The sequence below is a fragment of the Schistocerca americana genome, chromosome 2, assembly GCF_021461395.2.
Source record: "Schistocerca americana isolate TAMUIC-IGC-003095 chromosome 2, iqSchAmer2.1, whole genome shotgun sequence".
Lineage (NCBI taxonomy): Eukaryota > Metazoa > Arthropoda > Insecta > Orthoptera > Acrididae > Schistocerca > Schistocerca americana.
This window is the reverse complement of record NC_060120.1, coordinates 329,076,188-329,093,953: the sequence shown is the minus strand read 5'-3', so window position 1 is coordinate 329,093,953 and position 17,766 is coordinate 329,076,188. Positions and strand designations below refer to the sequence as shown.

General features: G+C 41.9%; 1 protein-coding gene across 1 annotated transcript in view; it reads left to right on the top strand.

Moving 5' to 3' along the window:
* Window positions 1-9,054, top strand: part of LOC124593684 (calcium permeable stress-gated cation channel 1-like) — a 181,139-nt gene extending 172,085 nt beyond the window's left edge. Inside the window, exons 14-16 of the mRNA XM_047131985.1 lie at window positions 2,955-3,091; window positions 3,268-3,548; window positions 7,194-9,054. Coding sequence (XP_046987941.1) covers window positions 2,955-3,091; window positions 3,268-3,548; window positions 7,194-7,487 — 712 coding nt within the window. The 3' untranslated portion in view covers window positions 7,488-9,054. The remainder of the gene's footprint in view (window positions 1-2,954; window positions 3,092-3,267; window positions 3,549-7,193) is intronic.
* The last annotated feature ends 8,712 nt before the right edge of the window (window positions 9,055-17,766 follow it).

The window sequence follows — 17,766 nt, the reverse complement described above, 5'->3', positions numbered from 1 at the left end:
GCTATTTACAATTTGTACAGAAACCAGATGGCAGTTATAAGAGTCGAGGGACATGAAAGGGAAGCAGTGGTTGGGAAGGGAGTGAGACAGGGTTGTAGCCTCTCCCCGATGTTGTTCAATCTGTATATTGAGCAAGCAGTAAAGGAAACAAAAGAAAAATTCGGAGTAGGTATTAAAATTCATGGAGAAGAAATAAAAACTTTGAGGTTCGCCGATGACATTGTAATTCTGTCAGAGACAGCAAAGGACTTGGAAGAGCAGTTGAATGGAATGGACAGTGTCTTGAAAGGAGGATATAAGATGAACATCAACAAAAGCAAAACAAGGATAATGGAATGTAGTCTAATTAAGTCGGGTGATGCTGAGGGAATTAGATTAGGAAATGAGGCACTTAAAATAGTAAAGGAGTTTTGCTATTTGGGGAGCAAGATAACTGATGACGGTCGAAGTAGAGAGGATATAAAATGTAGGCTGGCAATGGCAAGGAAAGCGTTTCTGAAGAAGGGAAATTTGTTAACATCCAGTATTGATTTAAGTGTCGGGAAGTCATTTCTGAAAGTATTCGTATGGAGTGTAGCCATGTATGGAAGTGAAACATGGACGATAAATAGTTTGGACAAGAAGAGAATAGAAGCTTTCGAAATGTGGTGCTACAGAAGAATGCTGAAGATTAGATGGGTAGATCACATAACTAATGAAGAAGTATTGAATAGGATTGGGGAGAAGAGAAGTTTGTGGCACAACTTGACCAGAAGAAGGGATCGGTTGGTAGGACATGTTCTGAGGCATCAAGGGATCACCAATTTAGTATTGGAGGGCAGCGTGGAGGGTAAAAATCGTAGAGGGAGACCAAGAGATGAATACACTAAGCAGATTCAGAAGGATGTAGGTTGCAGTAGGTACTGGGAGATGAAAAAGCTTGCACAGGATAGAGTAGCATGGAGAGCTGCATCAAACCAGTCTCAGGACTGAAGACCACAACAACAACAACTGGGACAATCTGCTTGGTCTATGTACTATATGTGTAATACTTTCCAACACTGATGCAGTGGCTGCTTGGTGTTCTCACACAGCCCGAGTCAGTGGCTTCTTCCTTGCATTAAATAAGGTGCTTTCAGCTATACAACAAAGCACAGCTTTGAGTTGATAGTACTGTCATAGGAACTGCTCAGTTCGACCTTATTTATGCTGTTCCCGATGTTGTGTAATATTGAAATAATGACTCTTCTTCCTATTGTATTAGCTTATCTTTCTTAATAAATGAACTATTAGCACAAAAGATTCAGTTTTATCATTGTTCAGTTCTATCAGATTATGATTGTGCAGTGAAATATTTAATATTTATTTAATGAAACTAGATTTGAAGTTACATATTGAGGTTTTTTAAGACTTGTGGTCAGAGATCCAGTAATAAGAGTAAAACTAAATACTTAAACAAGCACATTCAAATTACGAGGTCTCTTCTAAAAATTCTGGAAAATTCATAATTTCATGCCACTGGTGTGCTGAAGTGACATGCAGTTGGCATACCGGGACACACCTGTGTTAAATTTGTAACTGCCAGAAGTTTCATTGTTGTATGTCTGTTAATGTTCAGTGCTGTAGTGAGTAGAACGTTGTCACACACAGTTTGTGAATTTCAAGATGGCAGAGTTAGAGGAGTAATGCTTCTGCATTAAATTTTGCCTGAAACTCAAGAAAACCCATACAGCAACCCACCAAATGATGCAGGAAGCCTGCAGTGAGGAGTACTGAAGCCATATTCGGTGTTATAAATGGTTCAAATGGTTTAAAAATAACCAGACAGAAGCTAAAGATGATCCTATTTCAGGACTCCCTTCGATGTTTACTGATGACGCTCATGTCAGGAATGTCAACAAAATTATGCATGCCAGACTGATGGTCCAAGAGATTGCAGAAGACAGTGACATTTCAGTTGGATCATGTCATGAAATCCTGTGAGAAGGAAGTGGCCTGAAATGTGGCGAGACAATTCATGGCTCTTGCATCACAGTAACACACCTGCATATTCGCCCCTGTGGTGTGTGACTATTGCACAAAACACAAAACCACTGTGCTGCCACATCCTCCACACTGTCTAGGCCTGGCCCCTTTGGTCTTTTTCTTTAATTTCCTGAGTTGAAAGCCTCATTGAAAGGACAAAAAATTGTAACAGTAGGTGAGGTAAAAGACAATTCACAGAAAGCGCTTCACACGGTCCAGCCACAGGCATACCAAGACATCTTCTGGAAGTGGAAATGGCATTGGGAATGATGCACAGTTGTGACAAGGGTATTTCTAAGGAGACCATGCACAATAAGTAGAAGGCAAGCGTAGAAAAATTTTGAGGGTGAACGCCAGAATTTTTTGAGTGGACCTCATATGTTTCGGCTATTTCTTTAATTATGTTAACTTACTGTTTTGTTATTTCTTTTGTACTTATTACAGTGAGAAGGCAATGAAATATAAATTTAATTCTGCTGCAAACTGAAAGTCAGTGGCATATTGAGAGCTATTGTGATTTGTAGACAGCAGTTCATTTAATTTAATTACAGTTTTGTAGACTTCACATTTGTTCTTAATTTTTTTTGTTGAGATGCAATCACTTTTTCTTGCCATTATTGTAATAATTAATTAAGTGTAATTTATCTTACATATGCAGAATTCAAAAAAGCATGTGTGTCTGGAAGTTTAAACCATTGTCAAAAGATAGAATTTAGTAATGTTTAATTTAAGATATTTAATGTACTTACTATGGATGCAGCTTGTGCTTTCCTTTCAGTAGACGATATTACACAAATTAAATACAGAAATGATTTTCAAGTTAGACTGCAATATCCCTTCATGCATGAAAACTCTTGATTATAGTTATATTAATGTCAGTTTTGTGCTTTGCCATAGAATACAGACAAGGTGTAAAAAGAATAATTCTCAACATAATTTTATTATTTCAGGTCAAAAGCAGAAAGTGCAAGTGTTCGGAAAGCTATCTTCTATGAATTTCCTTTTGGGGTTCAGTATGCTTGGACACTACTGATCTTTGCCACAACAGTTATATACAGTTTACCTTGTCCACTAATCACACCATGTGGTAATTAATTGTGTACTTACTAGGTTAAACTAAATTTACTGTTTGGTATGAACTTCAGGTCATCTTATGTCTGTCATTTTTAATGTTTTATTGCATTAAATTACATTGGAAATAAGCAACAGTCAAGCAATTGCATACATGCACATTTATAATCACATACTTTTGTACAATTTCAGGTCTTTTATACATGGTGCTAAAGCATTTTGTTGATCGTTACAACATATACTGGGCATATGGGCCATCAAAAATCAGTTCACGCATACATGCATCAGCCATAAATATTGTAATATTTTCAATTTCATTGCTGCAGCTGAGTTTTGTTATGCTGTCATACATAAGGAACGGCTTCAGGGACATCACAATTTATTCTGCAGTTGGGTTTTTCATTACAATGGTGTTTTTGTGGACACAGGTAGTGTTCCACTGCTGCAAGGGTTTCAGTCCTATATCTTATCAGGTGAGGTTATAAAAATATATATTAATCTGGTATTAAGTTTTTTTAGATTTATGACACTCATTTCAATGTGATTACTATTTCTTCTCTTTTCTTTTCTCTGGTACTGTCTTCATTTTATGACTTGTGCTACATGGACATATACAACAAAATATAGTTGTAAAAAACTTTCTATTCACCAAGCAGCAGAAATAGGAGACAGGTACATTGAGATAGCCACAAAAGTGCTAAAGATTGAAAACTGTAGCTTGTTTCTGTTACAAAGAAGGCCAAAGGAAACAACACTAATTACAAACTAAAGAATTCACTGAGGTCCCTGCATGAAAAGAAACACAAACAGATAGGTTGAGAGACAAATTAAAAGGAATGCCTCAACCAGTAAGTTAGGATTGATACACTGCACAGTCAAGAGAAAAACAACTAGGGTAACAGAAGCTTAGATGGGAGGATGAACAGGAGCAGCAAATAGTAGAGAAAAACTGAAGGAAAATATGTAAGAGGAGCAACAAAATAAATGTGTGTGAAACAAAAAAAAATCAAACTGTGGGAAGTCCAGGTTGGAATACCAGCAATATTATGAAAAGGAAATCTTGGTACACACCATAAAGATGACATATTGAGTTGCAGACAGGAACAATGAAAGACTGTTACTCATTGAGCTTTTGTCAAAGCCTTCTTCAGAAAAGGAAACATACACATTGCCACCAGAAAGCACACCTCGCGCACACCTGACCACTATCTCTAGCTGCTCGGGCCAGAATGCCATTCTGATTTAAAGGGGACAGAAATAGCGATCGTGCGTGTGTGTGTGTGTGTGTGTGTGTGTGTGTGTGTGTGTGTGTGTGTGTGTTGTTTGATTGCTGCTACTCAATGTGTCATTTTTATGGTGAGTAGCAATCTGTCCTTTTCATAACACCGAGAAAAATTGAATTATGGCAATTGCAGTGAGGAAGTTTCAGATGAAACAGTTGTAACTGTCCTCAACTTACTCATCAGCGCCTAGCCTAAACTGGTAAGGACAGAAGCTTGAAATTTGAAGGTGTTGATCATATACTGTAGGCATTACTTAAGAAGGGATTTTTTGAAATTACATCCCTAAGCAGGTGAAATAGGGGATGGGAGGTTTCCTTAAAATATGTCACTATTAAAGCAGTTTTGAAGTTATAACTGAAAATTATTATTTCATCTTTTAGTCAAAATAAAAAATGCATGGTTCAGAATTTTTGGAAATATAACCCCTGTGGAGGTGAAATACTTTGGAAATAAATCATTGTTAAAGAACTACTTAAGCATTTCCAAAGCTACATTTATGAAAATTGCTGTTTGACAACCCCAAAGTAGGCTGAAATAAGGGATTGAAATTTGTATGAAAACATTGTTATATTAAAATATTTTTAAAGCTTATCAATGAAAATTGGTGTTTGACTTCTAAATAAATGTGTTTTATGGAATAAAAGTTTGTGCAGAAATATCATGACAAGAACTCAAAAGACAGAATTAAAAAAGACCTCCTACACCAGCTACGACAATTGCTTTTAGATCAGAAGTACTTATAGAAAAGACTATGCTTCTATGGCCTTAATTAGCATGAAACGATTAGGTGATATTGCAATTTGTGAACAACGGAAGTATTAAACTGAAGTAAAAAAATATAAATAAATAAATAAATCTGTGCAGATTTCAGTATTTAGGGCATAACAGGCAGGATCATTCGATGCAAAAAAAAAGTACAATAAACATGGATTCTAAAATGCATACATACTGTGAGCACTACTTCATTAGAAGAGATGTTTTACAGGAGTGGGGATGAACAAGTGCCCATAGCTCTTAAGGTATGCATTTTACAGCCCATATTTGCTACTAGGATTTCTTGCTTTGAATTATCATGTCTGTCATATCCCTGAATGTTGACCATTTCTCCTGGGACACAGTGTTGTTTGCAGTGTTCCAAAAAGGATTTTCAACGAACATTACAGAAAAACTGTTAAAGATAATGAAATGATTTAAATGTCGAATTGAAGGAAAATTAAATTTCTTTCTTCATACACCAGCAATTCAGGCATAGCAAGATAAATTATGCCTACAACGGTGGTTTTTTGTGACAATTAACAGTCATTTGTATGGAATGTTGCTTTGTTTGAAAACAGCACTTGTTTAAGAAAATTTGGATTGTTATAAATTTCATTTAACATTAAACTGGTGAAGCTTGTACACTTAGGGTGATCGGTCAGTTTTCTATCTTGTCTAACCTGAATGTTGTAGGCAAGCAGTCATAGCCTTTTATAAATGACATTGAAAAGTGTTTGATATGTTCAACTGAAGACTTCATCAAGCAAGAGATTTTTTCAGTCTTCTGATATAAGAGTGCATGATTTCTTCATTTGCCTTCACTTGCTGTCAGCTGACTTTACAACACACTTCCCGTGTCTCGACACTGGTTGACCTGTCAGGTACATTTTGTGCTGGACAAGTTTCTCAAAAGCAGTGCTGCACACTAATAATTGATTTAAACTCAGCATACCCAAGAACCACTGTGCATTCTGTTGCACTGTCAACATCGTACTGGGGTGTGTCACATGCCAGTAGACAACTCTTTGGCACATGTCAAGGCGAAGGCTCGTACGACACAATAAATAGAACAGTTATGTTCATTAAGTTAAACAAATTTCAGTAGCACTTTTTCAAAATCCCAGAATTCTTTTTTTAATGTCCTGCTTATATATAAATGCAAAAGTAACGCTTGTTATGGTTCCACAACTACAATATTGAAATGATTTCAATTAAATTTGATATGAGTATGGTTGAACCCCAAGGAAGGATGTGGGCTACTCTAAAAAGCTCATAAGAGGTTGGGGATGGAACGTATTTCTTTACATCAGCAAACATAAACAGTGTTAAAAAACTATTAAATTTGTTGCATAATGTGCAAGTCATATAATGTATAGCTACTTCAATAGCACATTGCGTAGATGTGCATTCCTGCCAATGCCCCTCCACACACAAACCACTCTGCAGTGATGCTGCATGTACCACTGCACCTTGAGTTGTAACAGTGGGGGGTGGGAGTGGGGAGAATGCACATAATGAGCTATGCTTACCTGAACAAGCAGCCACACGAGGACAGCTGACATCATTGTGCATACTGTAGCTTACTCACCATAACTCATCATAACAAAATTACTGGCATTAAAGTGCAGCTATGGTGGGTAGGTAGGTGGGGGGGAGGGGGGTGAGAGAGAGAGAGAGAGAGAGAGAGAGAGAGAGAGAGAGAGAGAGAGAGAGAGAGAGAGAGACTGACTTATATAAAACTTATTATATTTTCAGTTGATGAAAATAGAAAACGTTGGATGTATATTCTCTAACTCTTTATTTTTTCATTTGTGTTAATACTAGTTTATTTTCATATGTGACAGAAAATGGCAGAGTGAATTACTTTAACAACTTTTATGTACATGACTTTCATGAAATTGTAAAGTAATGCTGTCAGGTATTCTCCTCAATATGTTCTGTTAATCATTTGTAGTTTATCAGTTAGATGATAGTGGTCCTAATGTGATTGCATTGATTTGACATACACATTTTTGTTGCTACTGTTTGTCAGTGTTTAGTATGAGAAAGAGAAGCTCACAAATTTTACAAATTTTACAGAATGGCACGCACAACAATTGGCAGTCTCCCAGTTCTTCAACACACACAAGCCCTGAGCACAACAGTGGAAACGGGACAGTTTACACATCCCAGCACCGCTTTGTTCCAGCTGTTCTTCGGCCCTCTGTTTTAAGGCAACCAGATGTTGTGAGTGTGCAGACACCTGCTGAGGGAATATCAGTTTTGAGGAGGACGTATGGCACTGGTTCACCAGATGGGCCAGCAGCTCTAACGTCGCCTGACCACATACTACTTTATCAGGATTATGAGGGCAGGCATGGTGCTGAAGTGTAGCCTATGGGTTCCGGACCCTACTAGTTTATATTGTTACTAGTCTAGATACAAGTTTTAATATGTCACAGAAGAATAAATAGTTCCATATACTTCAGAGATTGCTGAAGAATTAGTACACTGGCAAGCAGTGGTTTTTTGATGTCTTATGATCTCTGTTTCCTATATCTTTCTTATAAATTTTTTTATGAAGATTGTGAATGCTAATTTTGGACGAAGATATTGGTGAAAGCATATTTGGGGGGGGGGGGGGGGGTGTATTATGTACCTGCACTGTCATAAGTTTCTTCATCCATTTATTCATGGTGCTATCTGAACTTTTAATTGCATTACACTATCTGGATTTTTGCATCAGTTTAATTATCTGCATGGTTTTTAATGTTTTTAGTATGGACAGTGGAACTGAAGCAGTGAAGTTGTTGTTACCTATCTTAAAGTAACGCTCTCATTCTGCAGTGTTAGGTTTTGGATAATTTTTAATTAATTCAATGACTGATACCAAATATTTTGACATATTTTAAAACAAATACTTTGTGAGTGAAAGCTCAGTGTGTTTATTTTGGACTTTAACATGTTAAAACACTAATTTAAAAGTTGGGTTCAACAACTCAGTTTTGTAGGTTAGTGCTTTCACTACACATCAGTTTGATCAGTGTAGTGTCAGTGGCTCTTAATTTATGTGCCAGTATTGTTTATAGTGGCAGCTAATACTTACCAGACATTTAAACAGTAAAACTGACATTCAGTATTTACCGAAGTGGTACTGAAACTAACTTTTTCAAGCCATAAGTATCACACAATCAACAGTAAGGTGATCTCTGATTACCTGTAAAATTATTGTGGGGTGTCTGACACAAAAATATATTGCCATTAAATGTAGTTTGCTCCGTCTCCTGTTTGTGTGCATAAAATGTATTGTGGGATATCATTATTGTCTCTCTTGTGATACAGACTGACTGAAAAGTAATGTGCTGTGGTTTTATTACATTATTATATTGTATATTTATTAATAAATTTAAGAATTATATTTATGATAATAATTACTTGCATTGTAACAGATTTGTAAACACTACAAAATATAATATTGTCCACAGATCATAATTGCTATGAACATACTGAAATATAGCATTAACTACAACTTGTTCCATGTAATATAAAACATCAAACACTCAGATTTCAAGTAAAACATTTTTATGGTATTTTTATTTAATTATAGAACTTCATTATTTTATGAAAAATTGTGGAAATACCATAGTTAGAATTGCATCTAAGTATCAGCACTAATTTCTTTCACAGGGGTTTTGTAATCAACCTCTGAAAACAAACAGCACAGAAATATAAACACAATAAGAAATAAAATAAAGGCACTCTCCAAATGCTAACAATAGAGAAAATAAGGGGAAACGTGTGTGTGTGTGTGTGTGTGTGTGTGTGTGTGTGTGTGTGTGTGTGTGTGTGTGTGTGTGTTTTCGAATGTCTTGTGTTTTGGTCAGTCTTTTCTACTATCGGGCAACAACAATGAAATGTGACTAGTCTTCAAGTTTAAATAAAGCACCTCGTTGCTACGACATTTTTTTGTGAACAATGTCCCTTTTTTACCTGATGAGTTTAGTATTTCCCCTGTTCCTCATATATATATATATATAAAAACAAAGATGAGGTGACTTACCGAACGAACCTGCCAGCGCTTTCGTTCGGTAAGTCACCTCATCTTTGTTTTTACACTCCTGGAAATGGAAAAAAGAACACATTGACACCGGTGTGTCAGACCCACCATACTTGCTCCGGACACTGCGAGAGGACTGTACAAGCAATGATCACACGCACGGCACAGCGGACACACCAGGAACCGCGGTGTTGGCCGTCGAATGGCGCTAGCTGCGCAGCATTTGTGCACCGCCGCCGTCAGTGTCAGCCAGTTTGCCGTGGCATACGGAGCTCCATCGCAGTCTTTAACACTGGTAGCATGCCGCGACAGCGTGGACGTGAACCGTATGTGCAGTTGACGGACTTTGAGCGAGGGCATATAGTGGGCATGCGGGAGGCCGGGTGGACGTACCGCCGAATTGCTCAACACGTGGGGCGTGAGGTCTCCACAGTACATCGATGTTGTCGCCAGTGGTCGGCGGAAGGTGCACGTGCCCGTCGACCTGGGACCGGACCGCTGCGACGCACGGGTGCACGCCAAGACCGTAGGATCCTACGCAGTGCCGTAGGGGACCGCACCGCCACTTCCCAGCAGATTAGGGACACTGTTGCTCCTGGGGTATCGGCGAGGACCATTCGCAACCGTCTCCATGAAGCTGGGCTACGGTCTCGCACACCGTTAGGCCGTCTTCCGCTCACGCCCCAACCTCGTGCAGCCCGCCTCCAGTGGTGTCGCGACAGGCGTTAATGGAGGGACGAATGGAGACGTGTCGTCTTCAGCGATGAGAGTCGCTTCTGCCTTGGTGCCAATGATGGTCGTATGCGTGTTTGGCGCCGTGCAGGTGAGCGCCACAATCAGGACTGCATGCGACCGAGGCACACAGGGCCAACACCCGGCATCATAGTGTGGGGAGCGATCTCCTACACTGGCCGTACACCACTGGTGATCGTCGAGGGGACACTGAATAGTGCACGGTACATCCAAACCGTCATCGAACCCATCGTTCTACCATTCCTAGACCGGCAAGGGAACTTGCTGTTCCAACAGGACAATGCACGTCCGCATGTATCCCGTGCCACCCAACGTGCTCTAGAAGGTGTAAGTCAACTACCCTGGCCAGCAAGATCTCCGGATCTGTCTCCCCATTGAGCATGTTTGGGACTGGATGAAGCGTCGTCTCACGCGGTCTGCACGTCCAGCACGAACGCTGGTCCAACTGAGGCGCCAGGTGGAAATGGCATGGCAAGCCGTTCCACAGGACTACATCCAGCATCTCTACGATCGTCTCCATGGGAGAATAGCAGCCTGCATTGCTGCGAAAGGTGGATATACACTGTACTAGTGGCGACATTGTGCATGCTCTGTTGCCTGTGTCTATGTGCCTGTGGTTCTGTCAGTGTGATCATGTGATGTATCTGACCCCAGGAATGTGTCAATAAAGTTTCCCCTTCCTGGGACAATGAATTAATGGTGTTCTTATTTCAATTTCCAGGAGTGTATATATAATTTTTCCCATGTGGAATGTTTCCTTATATATATATATATATATATATATATATATATATATATATATATAGAGGGAAACATTCCACGTGGGAAAAATTATATATAAAAACAAAGATGAGGTGACTTACCGAACGAAAGCGCTCGCAGGTCGGTAGACACACAAACATACACACAAAATTCAAGCTTTCGCAACAAACTGTTGCCTCATCAGGAAAGAGGGAAGGAGAGGGGAAGACGAAAGGAAGTGGGTTTTAAGGGAGAGGGTAAGGAGTCATTCCAATCCCGGGAGCGGAAAGACTTACCTTAGGGGGAAAAAAGGACAGGTATACACACGCACATATCCATCCACACATACAGACACAAGCAGACATATTTAAAGACAAAGAGTTTGGGCAGAGATGTCAGTCGTGGCAGAAGTGTAGAGGCAAAGAAGTTGTTGAAAGACAGGTGAGGTATGAGTGGCGGCAACTTGAAATTAGCGGAGATTGAGGCCTGGCGGATGACGAGAAGAGAGGATATACTGAAGGGCAAGTTCCCATCTCCGGAGTTCGGATAGGTTGGTGTTGGTGGGAAGTATCCAGATAACCCGGACGGTGTAACACTGTGCCAAGATGTGCTGGCCGTGCACCAAGGCATGTTTAGCCACAGGGTGATCCTCATTACCAACAAACACTGTCTGCCTGTGTCCATTCATGCGAATGGACAGTTTGTTGCTGGTCATTCCCACATAGAATGCATCACAGTGTAGGCAGGTCAGTTGGTAAATCACGTGGGTGCTTTCACACGTGGCTCTGCCTTTGATCGTGTACACCTTCCGGGTTACAGGACTGGAGTAGGTGGTGGTGGGAGGGTGCATGGGACAGGTTTTGCATCGGGGGCGGTTACAAGGATAGGAGCCAGAGGGTAGGGAAGGTGGTTTGGGGATTTCATAGGGATGAACTAACAGGTTACGAAGGTTAGGTGGATGGCGGAAAGACACTCTTGGCGGAGTGGGGAGGATTTCATGAAGGATGGATCTCATTTCAGGGCAGGATTTGAGGAAGTCGTATCCCTGCTGGAGAGCCACATTCAGAGTCTGGTCCAGTCCCGGAAAGTATCCTGTCACAAGTGGGGCACTTTTGTGGTTCTTCTGTGGGGGATATATATATATATATATATATATATATATATATATATATATATATATATATATATATATATATATATATATATATATATATATATATATATATATATATATAAAAACAAAGATGAGGTGACTTACCGAACGAAAGGGCTGGCAGGTCGGTAGACACACAAACATACACACACAATTCAAGCTTTCGCAACAAACTGTTGCCTCATCAGGAAAGAGGAAAGGAGAGGGGAAGAAGAAAGGAAGTGGGTTTTAAGGGAGAGGGTAAGGAGTCATTCCAATCCCGGGAGTGGAAAGACTTACCTTAGGGGGAAAAAAGGACAGGTATACACACGCTCATATCCATCCACACATACAGACACAAGCAGACATATTTAAAGACATATATATATATATATACATACGTCTGCTTGTGTCTGTATATGTGTGGATGGATATATGTGTGTGTGTGTGTGTGTGTGTGTGCGAGTGTATACCCGTCCTTTTTTCCTTTTTTTTCCCCCCCCTAAGGTAAGTCTTTCCGCTCCCTTAAAACCCACATCCTTTCGTCTTTCCCTCTCCTTCCCTCTTTCCTGATGAGGCAACAGTTTGTTGCGAAAGCTTGAATTTTGTGTGTATGTGTTTGTTTGTGTGTCTGTCGACCTGCCAGCACTTTCATTTGGTAAGTCACACCATCTTTGTTTTTATATATATATATATATATATATATATATATATATATTGGAAATGGAAAAAAGAACACATTGACACCGGTGTGTCAGACCCACCATACTTGCTCCGGACACTGCGAGAGGACTGTACAAGCAATGATCACACGCACGGCACAGCGGACACACCAGGAACCGCGGTGTTGGCTGTCGAATGGCGCTAGCTGCACAGCATTTGTACACCGCCGCCGTCAGTGTCAGCCAGTTTGCCGTGGCATACGGAGCTCCATCGCAGTCTTTAACACTGGTAGCATGCCGCGACAGCGTGGACGTGAACCGTATGTGCAGTTGACGGACTTTGAGCGAGGGCGTATAGTGGGCATGCGGGAGGCCGGGTGGACGTACCGCCGAATTGCTCAACACGTGGGGCGTGAGGTCTCCACAGTACATCGATGTTGTCGCCAGTGGTCGGCGGAAGGTGCACGTGCCCGTCGACCTGGGACCGGACCGCAGCGACGCACGGATGCACGCCAAGACCGTAGGATCCTACGCAGTGCCGTAGGGGACCGCACCGCCACTTCCCAGCAAATTAGGGACACTGTTGCTCCTGGGGATCGGCGAGGATCATTCGCAACCGCCTCCATGAAGCTGGGCTACGGTCCCGCACACCGTTAGGCCGTCTTCCGCTCATGCCCCAACATCGTGCAGCCCGCCTCCAGTGGTGTCGCGACAGGCGTGAACGGAGGGACGAATGGAGACGTGTCGTCTTCAGCGATGAGAGTCGCTTCTGCCTTGGTGCCAATGATGGTCGTATGCGTGTTTGGCGCCGTGCAGGTGAGCGCCACAATCAGGACTGCATACGACCGAGGCACACAGGGCCAACACCCGGCATCATGGTGTGGGGAGCGATCTCCTACACTGGCCGTACACCACTGGTGATCGTCGAGGGGACACTGAATAGTGCACGGTACATCCAAACCGTCATCGAACCCATCGTTCTGCCATTCCTAGACCGGCAAGGGAACTTGCTGTTCCAAAAGGACAATGCACGTCCGCATGTATCCTGTGCCACCCAACGTGCTCTAGAAGGTGTAAGTCAACTACCCTGGCCAGCAAGATCTCCGATCTGTCCCCCACTGAGCATGTTTGGGACTGGATGAAGCGTCGTCTCACGCGGTCTGCACGTCCAGCACGAACGCTGGTCCAACTGAGGCGCCAGGTGGAAATGGCATGGCAAGCAGTTCCACAGGACTACGTCCAGCATCTCTACGATCGTCTCCATGGGAGAATAGCAGCCTGCATTGCTGTGAACGGTGGATATACACTGTACTAGTGGCGACATTGTGCATGCTCTGTTGCCTGTGTCTATGTGCCTGTGGTTCTGTCAGTGTGATCATGTGATGTATCTGACCCCAGGAATGTGTCAATAAAGTTTCCCCTTCCTGGAACAATGAATTCACGGTGTTCTTATTTCAATTTCCAGGAGTGTGTGTGTGTGTGTGTGTGTGTGTGTGTGTGTGTGTGTGTGTCTATATATATATATATATATATATATATATAGTGTGTGTGTAAATTCTACAAGGGTTGGAACTTTAATAGTGGCCACTATTTATTTACAATTTATACAAATTGGATACATGTTTAAAGTTTTACTGTCCTTCAGTATACTCTTAAGCAGTGCCAGTAGTGTTGATAGTGTGAGTAGATCAGTCTGTTGCCAGATAAATGTCTGTAATAGTTCTGAAGTGAATGCTATGAAGTTCTTCTTTTGTCTTAGAATCACATTGTGAAGTCACAAGGGCTTTAGTCCGGGGAGTGTGGTAAGTGGCACAGCAATCCAGCCACATCAAACAAACAAATCAGCCACAACAATGGAAATTAATAAATGTGATGTACATGTACATCAAACTGAGGAAGTCAATAATGTGTCAATAGTGTGTTGGTCCACCTCTGGTCCTTATGCAAGCAGTTATTTGGCTTGACATTGACTGACTGAGGTGTTGGATGTCCTCCTCTACATCTACATCCATACTCCGAAAGCCACCTGACGGTGTGTGGCGGAGGGTACCCTGAGTACCTCTATCAGTTCTCCCTTCTATTCCAGTCTCGTATTGTTCATGGAAAGAAGGACTGTCGGTATACTTCTGTGTGGGCTCTAATCTCTCTGATTTTATCCTCATGGTCTCTTCGCAAGATATACGTAGGAGGGAGCAATATACTGCTTGACTCTTCGGTGAAGGTATGTTCTCGAAACTTTAACAAAAGCCCGTACCGAGCTACTGAGCGTCTCTCCTGCAGAGTCTTCCACTGGAGTTTATCTATCATCTCCGCAACGCTTTCGCGATTACTAATTGATCCTGTAACGAAGTGCGCTGCTCTCCGTTGGATCTTCTCTCTCTCTTCTATCAACCCTATCTGGTACGGATCCCACACTGCTAAGCAGTATTCAAGCAGTGGGCGAACAAGCGTACTGTAACCTACTTCCTTTGTTTTCGGATTGCATTTCCTTAGGATTATTCCAATGAATCTCAGTCTGGCATCTGCTTTACCGACGATCAACTTTATATGATCGTTCCATTTTCAATCACTCCTAATGCATACTCCCAAATAATTTATGGAATTAACTGCTTCCAGTTGCTGACTTGCTATTTTGTAGCTAAATGATAAAGGATCTATCTTTCTATGTATTCGCAGCACATTACACTTGTCTACATTGAGATTCAATTGCTATTTCCTGCACCATGGGTCAATTCGCTGCAGATCCTCCTGCATTTCAGTACAGTTTTCCATTGTTACAACCTCTCGATACACCACAGCATCATCTGCAAAAAGCCTCTGTGAACTTCTGATGTCATCCACCAGGTCATTTATGTGTATTGTGAATAGCAACGGTCCTATGACACTCCCCTGCGGCACACCTGAAATCGCTCTTACTTCGGAAGACTTCTCTTCATTGAGAATTACATGCTGCGTTCTGTTACCTAGGAACTCCTCAATCCAATCACACAATTGGTCTGATAGTCCATATGCTCTTACTTTGTTCATTAAACGACTGTGGGGAGCTGTATCGAATGCCTTGCGGAAGTCGAGAAACGCGGCATATACCTGTGAACCCGTGTCTATGGCCCTCTGAGTCTCGTGGACGAATAGCGCGAGCTGGGTTTCACACGACTGTCTTTTTTGAAACCCATGCTGATTCCTACAGAGTAGATTTCTAGTCTCCATAAAAGTCATTATACTCGAACATAATACGTGTTCCAAAATTCTACAACTGATCGACGTTAGAGATTTAGGTCTATAGTTCTGCACATCTGTTAGACGTCCCTTCTTGAAAATGGGGATGACCTGTGCCCTTTTCCAATCCTTTGGAACGCTACGCTCTTCTAGAGACCTACGGTACACTGCTGCAAGAAGGGGGGCAAGTTCCTTCGCGTACTCTGTGTAAAATCGAAGTGGTATCCCATCAGGTCCAGCGGCCTTTCCTCTTTTGAGTGATTTTAATTGTTTCTCTATCCCTCTGTCGTCTATTTCGATATCTACCATTTTGTCATCTGTGCGACAATCTAGAGAAGGAACTACAGTGCAGTCTTCCTCTGTGAAACAGCTTTGGAAAAAGACATTTAGTATTTTGGCCTTTAGTCTGTCATCCTCTGTTTCAGTACCATTTTGGTCACAGAGTGTCTGGACATTTTGTTTTGATCCACTTACCGCTTTGACATAAGACCAAAATTTCTTAGGATTTTCTGCCATGTCAGTACATAGAACTTTACTTTCGAATTCATTGAACGCCTCTCGCTTAGTCCTCCTCACACTACATTTCGCTTCGCGTAATTTTTGTTTGTCTGCAAGGCTTTGGCTATGTTTATGTTTGCTGTGAAGTTCCCTTTGCTTCTGCAGCAGTTTTCTAACTCGGTAGTTGTACCACGGTGGCTCGTTTCCATCTCTTATGATCTTGCTTGGCACATACTCATCTAATGTATATTGTATGCTGGTTTTGAACTTTGTCCACTGATCCTCAACACTACCTGTACCTGAGACAAAACTTTTGTGTTGAGCCGTCAGGTACTCTGTAATCTGCTTTTTGTCACTTTTGCTAAACAGAAAAATCTTCCTACCTTTTTTAATATTTCTATTTACGGCTGAAATTATCGATGCTGTAACCGCTTTATGATCGCTGATTCCCTGTTCTGCGTTAACTATTTCAAATAGTTCGGGTCTGTTTGTCACCAAAAGGTCTAATATGTTATCGCCACGAGTCGGTTCTCTAACTGCTCGAGGTAGTTTTCAGATAAAACACTTAAAAAAATTTCACTGGATTCTTTGTCCCTGCCACCCGTTATGAACGTTTGAGTCTCCCAGTCTATATCCGGCAAATTAAAATCTCCACCCAGAACTATAACATGGTGGGGAAATCTACTCGAAATATTTTCCAAATTATCCTTCAGGTGCTCAGCCACAACAGCTGCTGAGCCAGGGGGCCTATAGAGACATCCAATTACCATGTCAGAGCCTGCTTTAACCGTGACCTTCACCCAAATCATTTCACATTTCGGATCTCCGTCAATTTCCTTCAATACTATTGCACTTCTTATCGCTATAAACACGCCTCCCCTTCACTGTACACCCTGTCTCTGTGGCATACATTCCAATCTGAGTTCAGGATTTCATTACTGTTTACGTCTGGTTTCAGCCAACTTTCTGTGCCTAGTACTATATGGGCGTTGTGACCGTTTATTAATGAGAGCAGTTCTGGGACCTTTCTATACACGCTCCTGCAGTTTACTATTAGCACATTAATACTGTTATTCCCTGTTGCATTTTGCCTACTCCTACCTTGCCGCGTCCCAGGAGGCGTCTTGTCGGGCCTAGGGAGGGAACTCTCTAACTTAAAAAACCCCCATGTACACTCCACGCGTACTCCATTACCCTTGTAGCCGCTTCTGGCATGTAGTGCACGCCTGACCTATTCAGGGGGACCTTACATTTCTCCACCCGATAGCGGAGGTTGAGAAATTTGCACCCCAGATCTCCGCAGAATAGTCTGAGCCTCTGGTTTAAGCCTTCCACTCGGCTCCAAACCAGAGGACCGCGATCGGTTCTGGGAACGATACTACAAATAGTTAGCTCTGATTCCACCCCATGAGTGAGGCTTTCCGCCTTCACCAATTCTGCCAACTGCCTGTACGAACTGAGGATGACCTCTGAACCCAGACGGCAGGAGTCATTGGTGCCGACATGAGCAACAATTTGGAGTCGGGTGCACCCAGTGCTCTCTATCGCCGCCGGTAGGGCCTCCTCCACATCTCGGATGAGACCCCCCGGCAAGCAGACAGAGTGAACACTGGC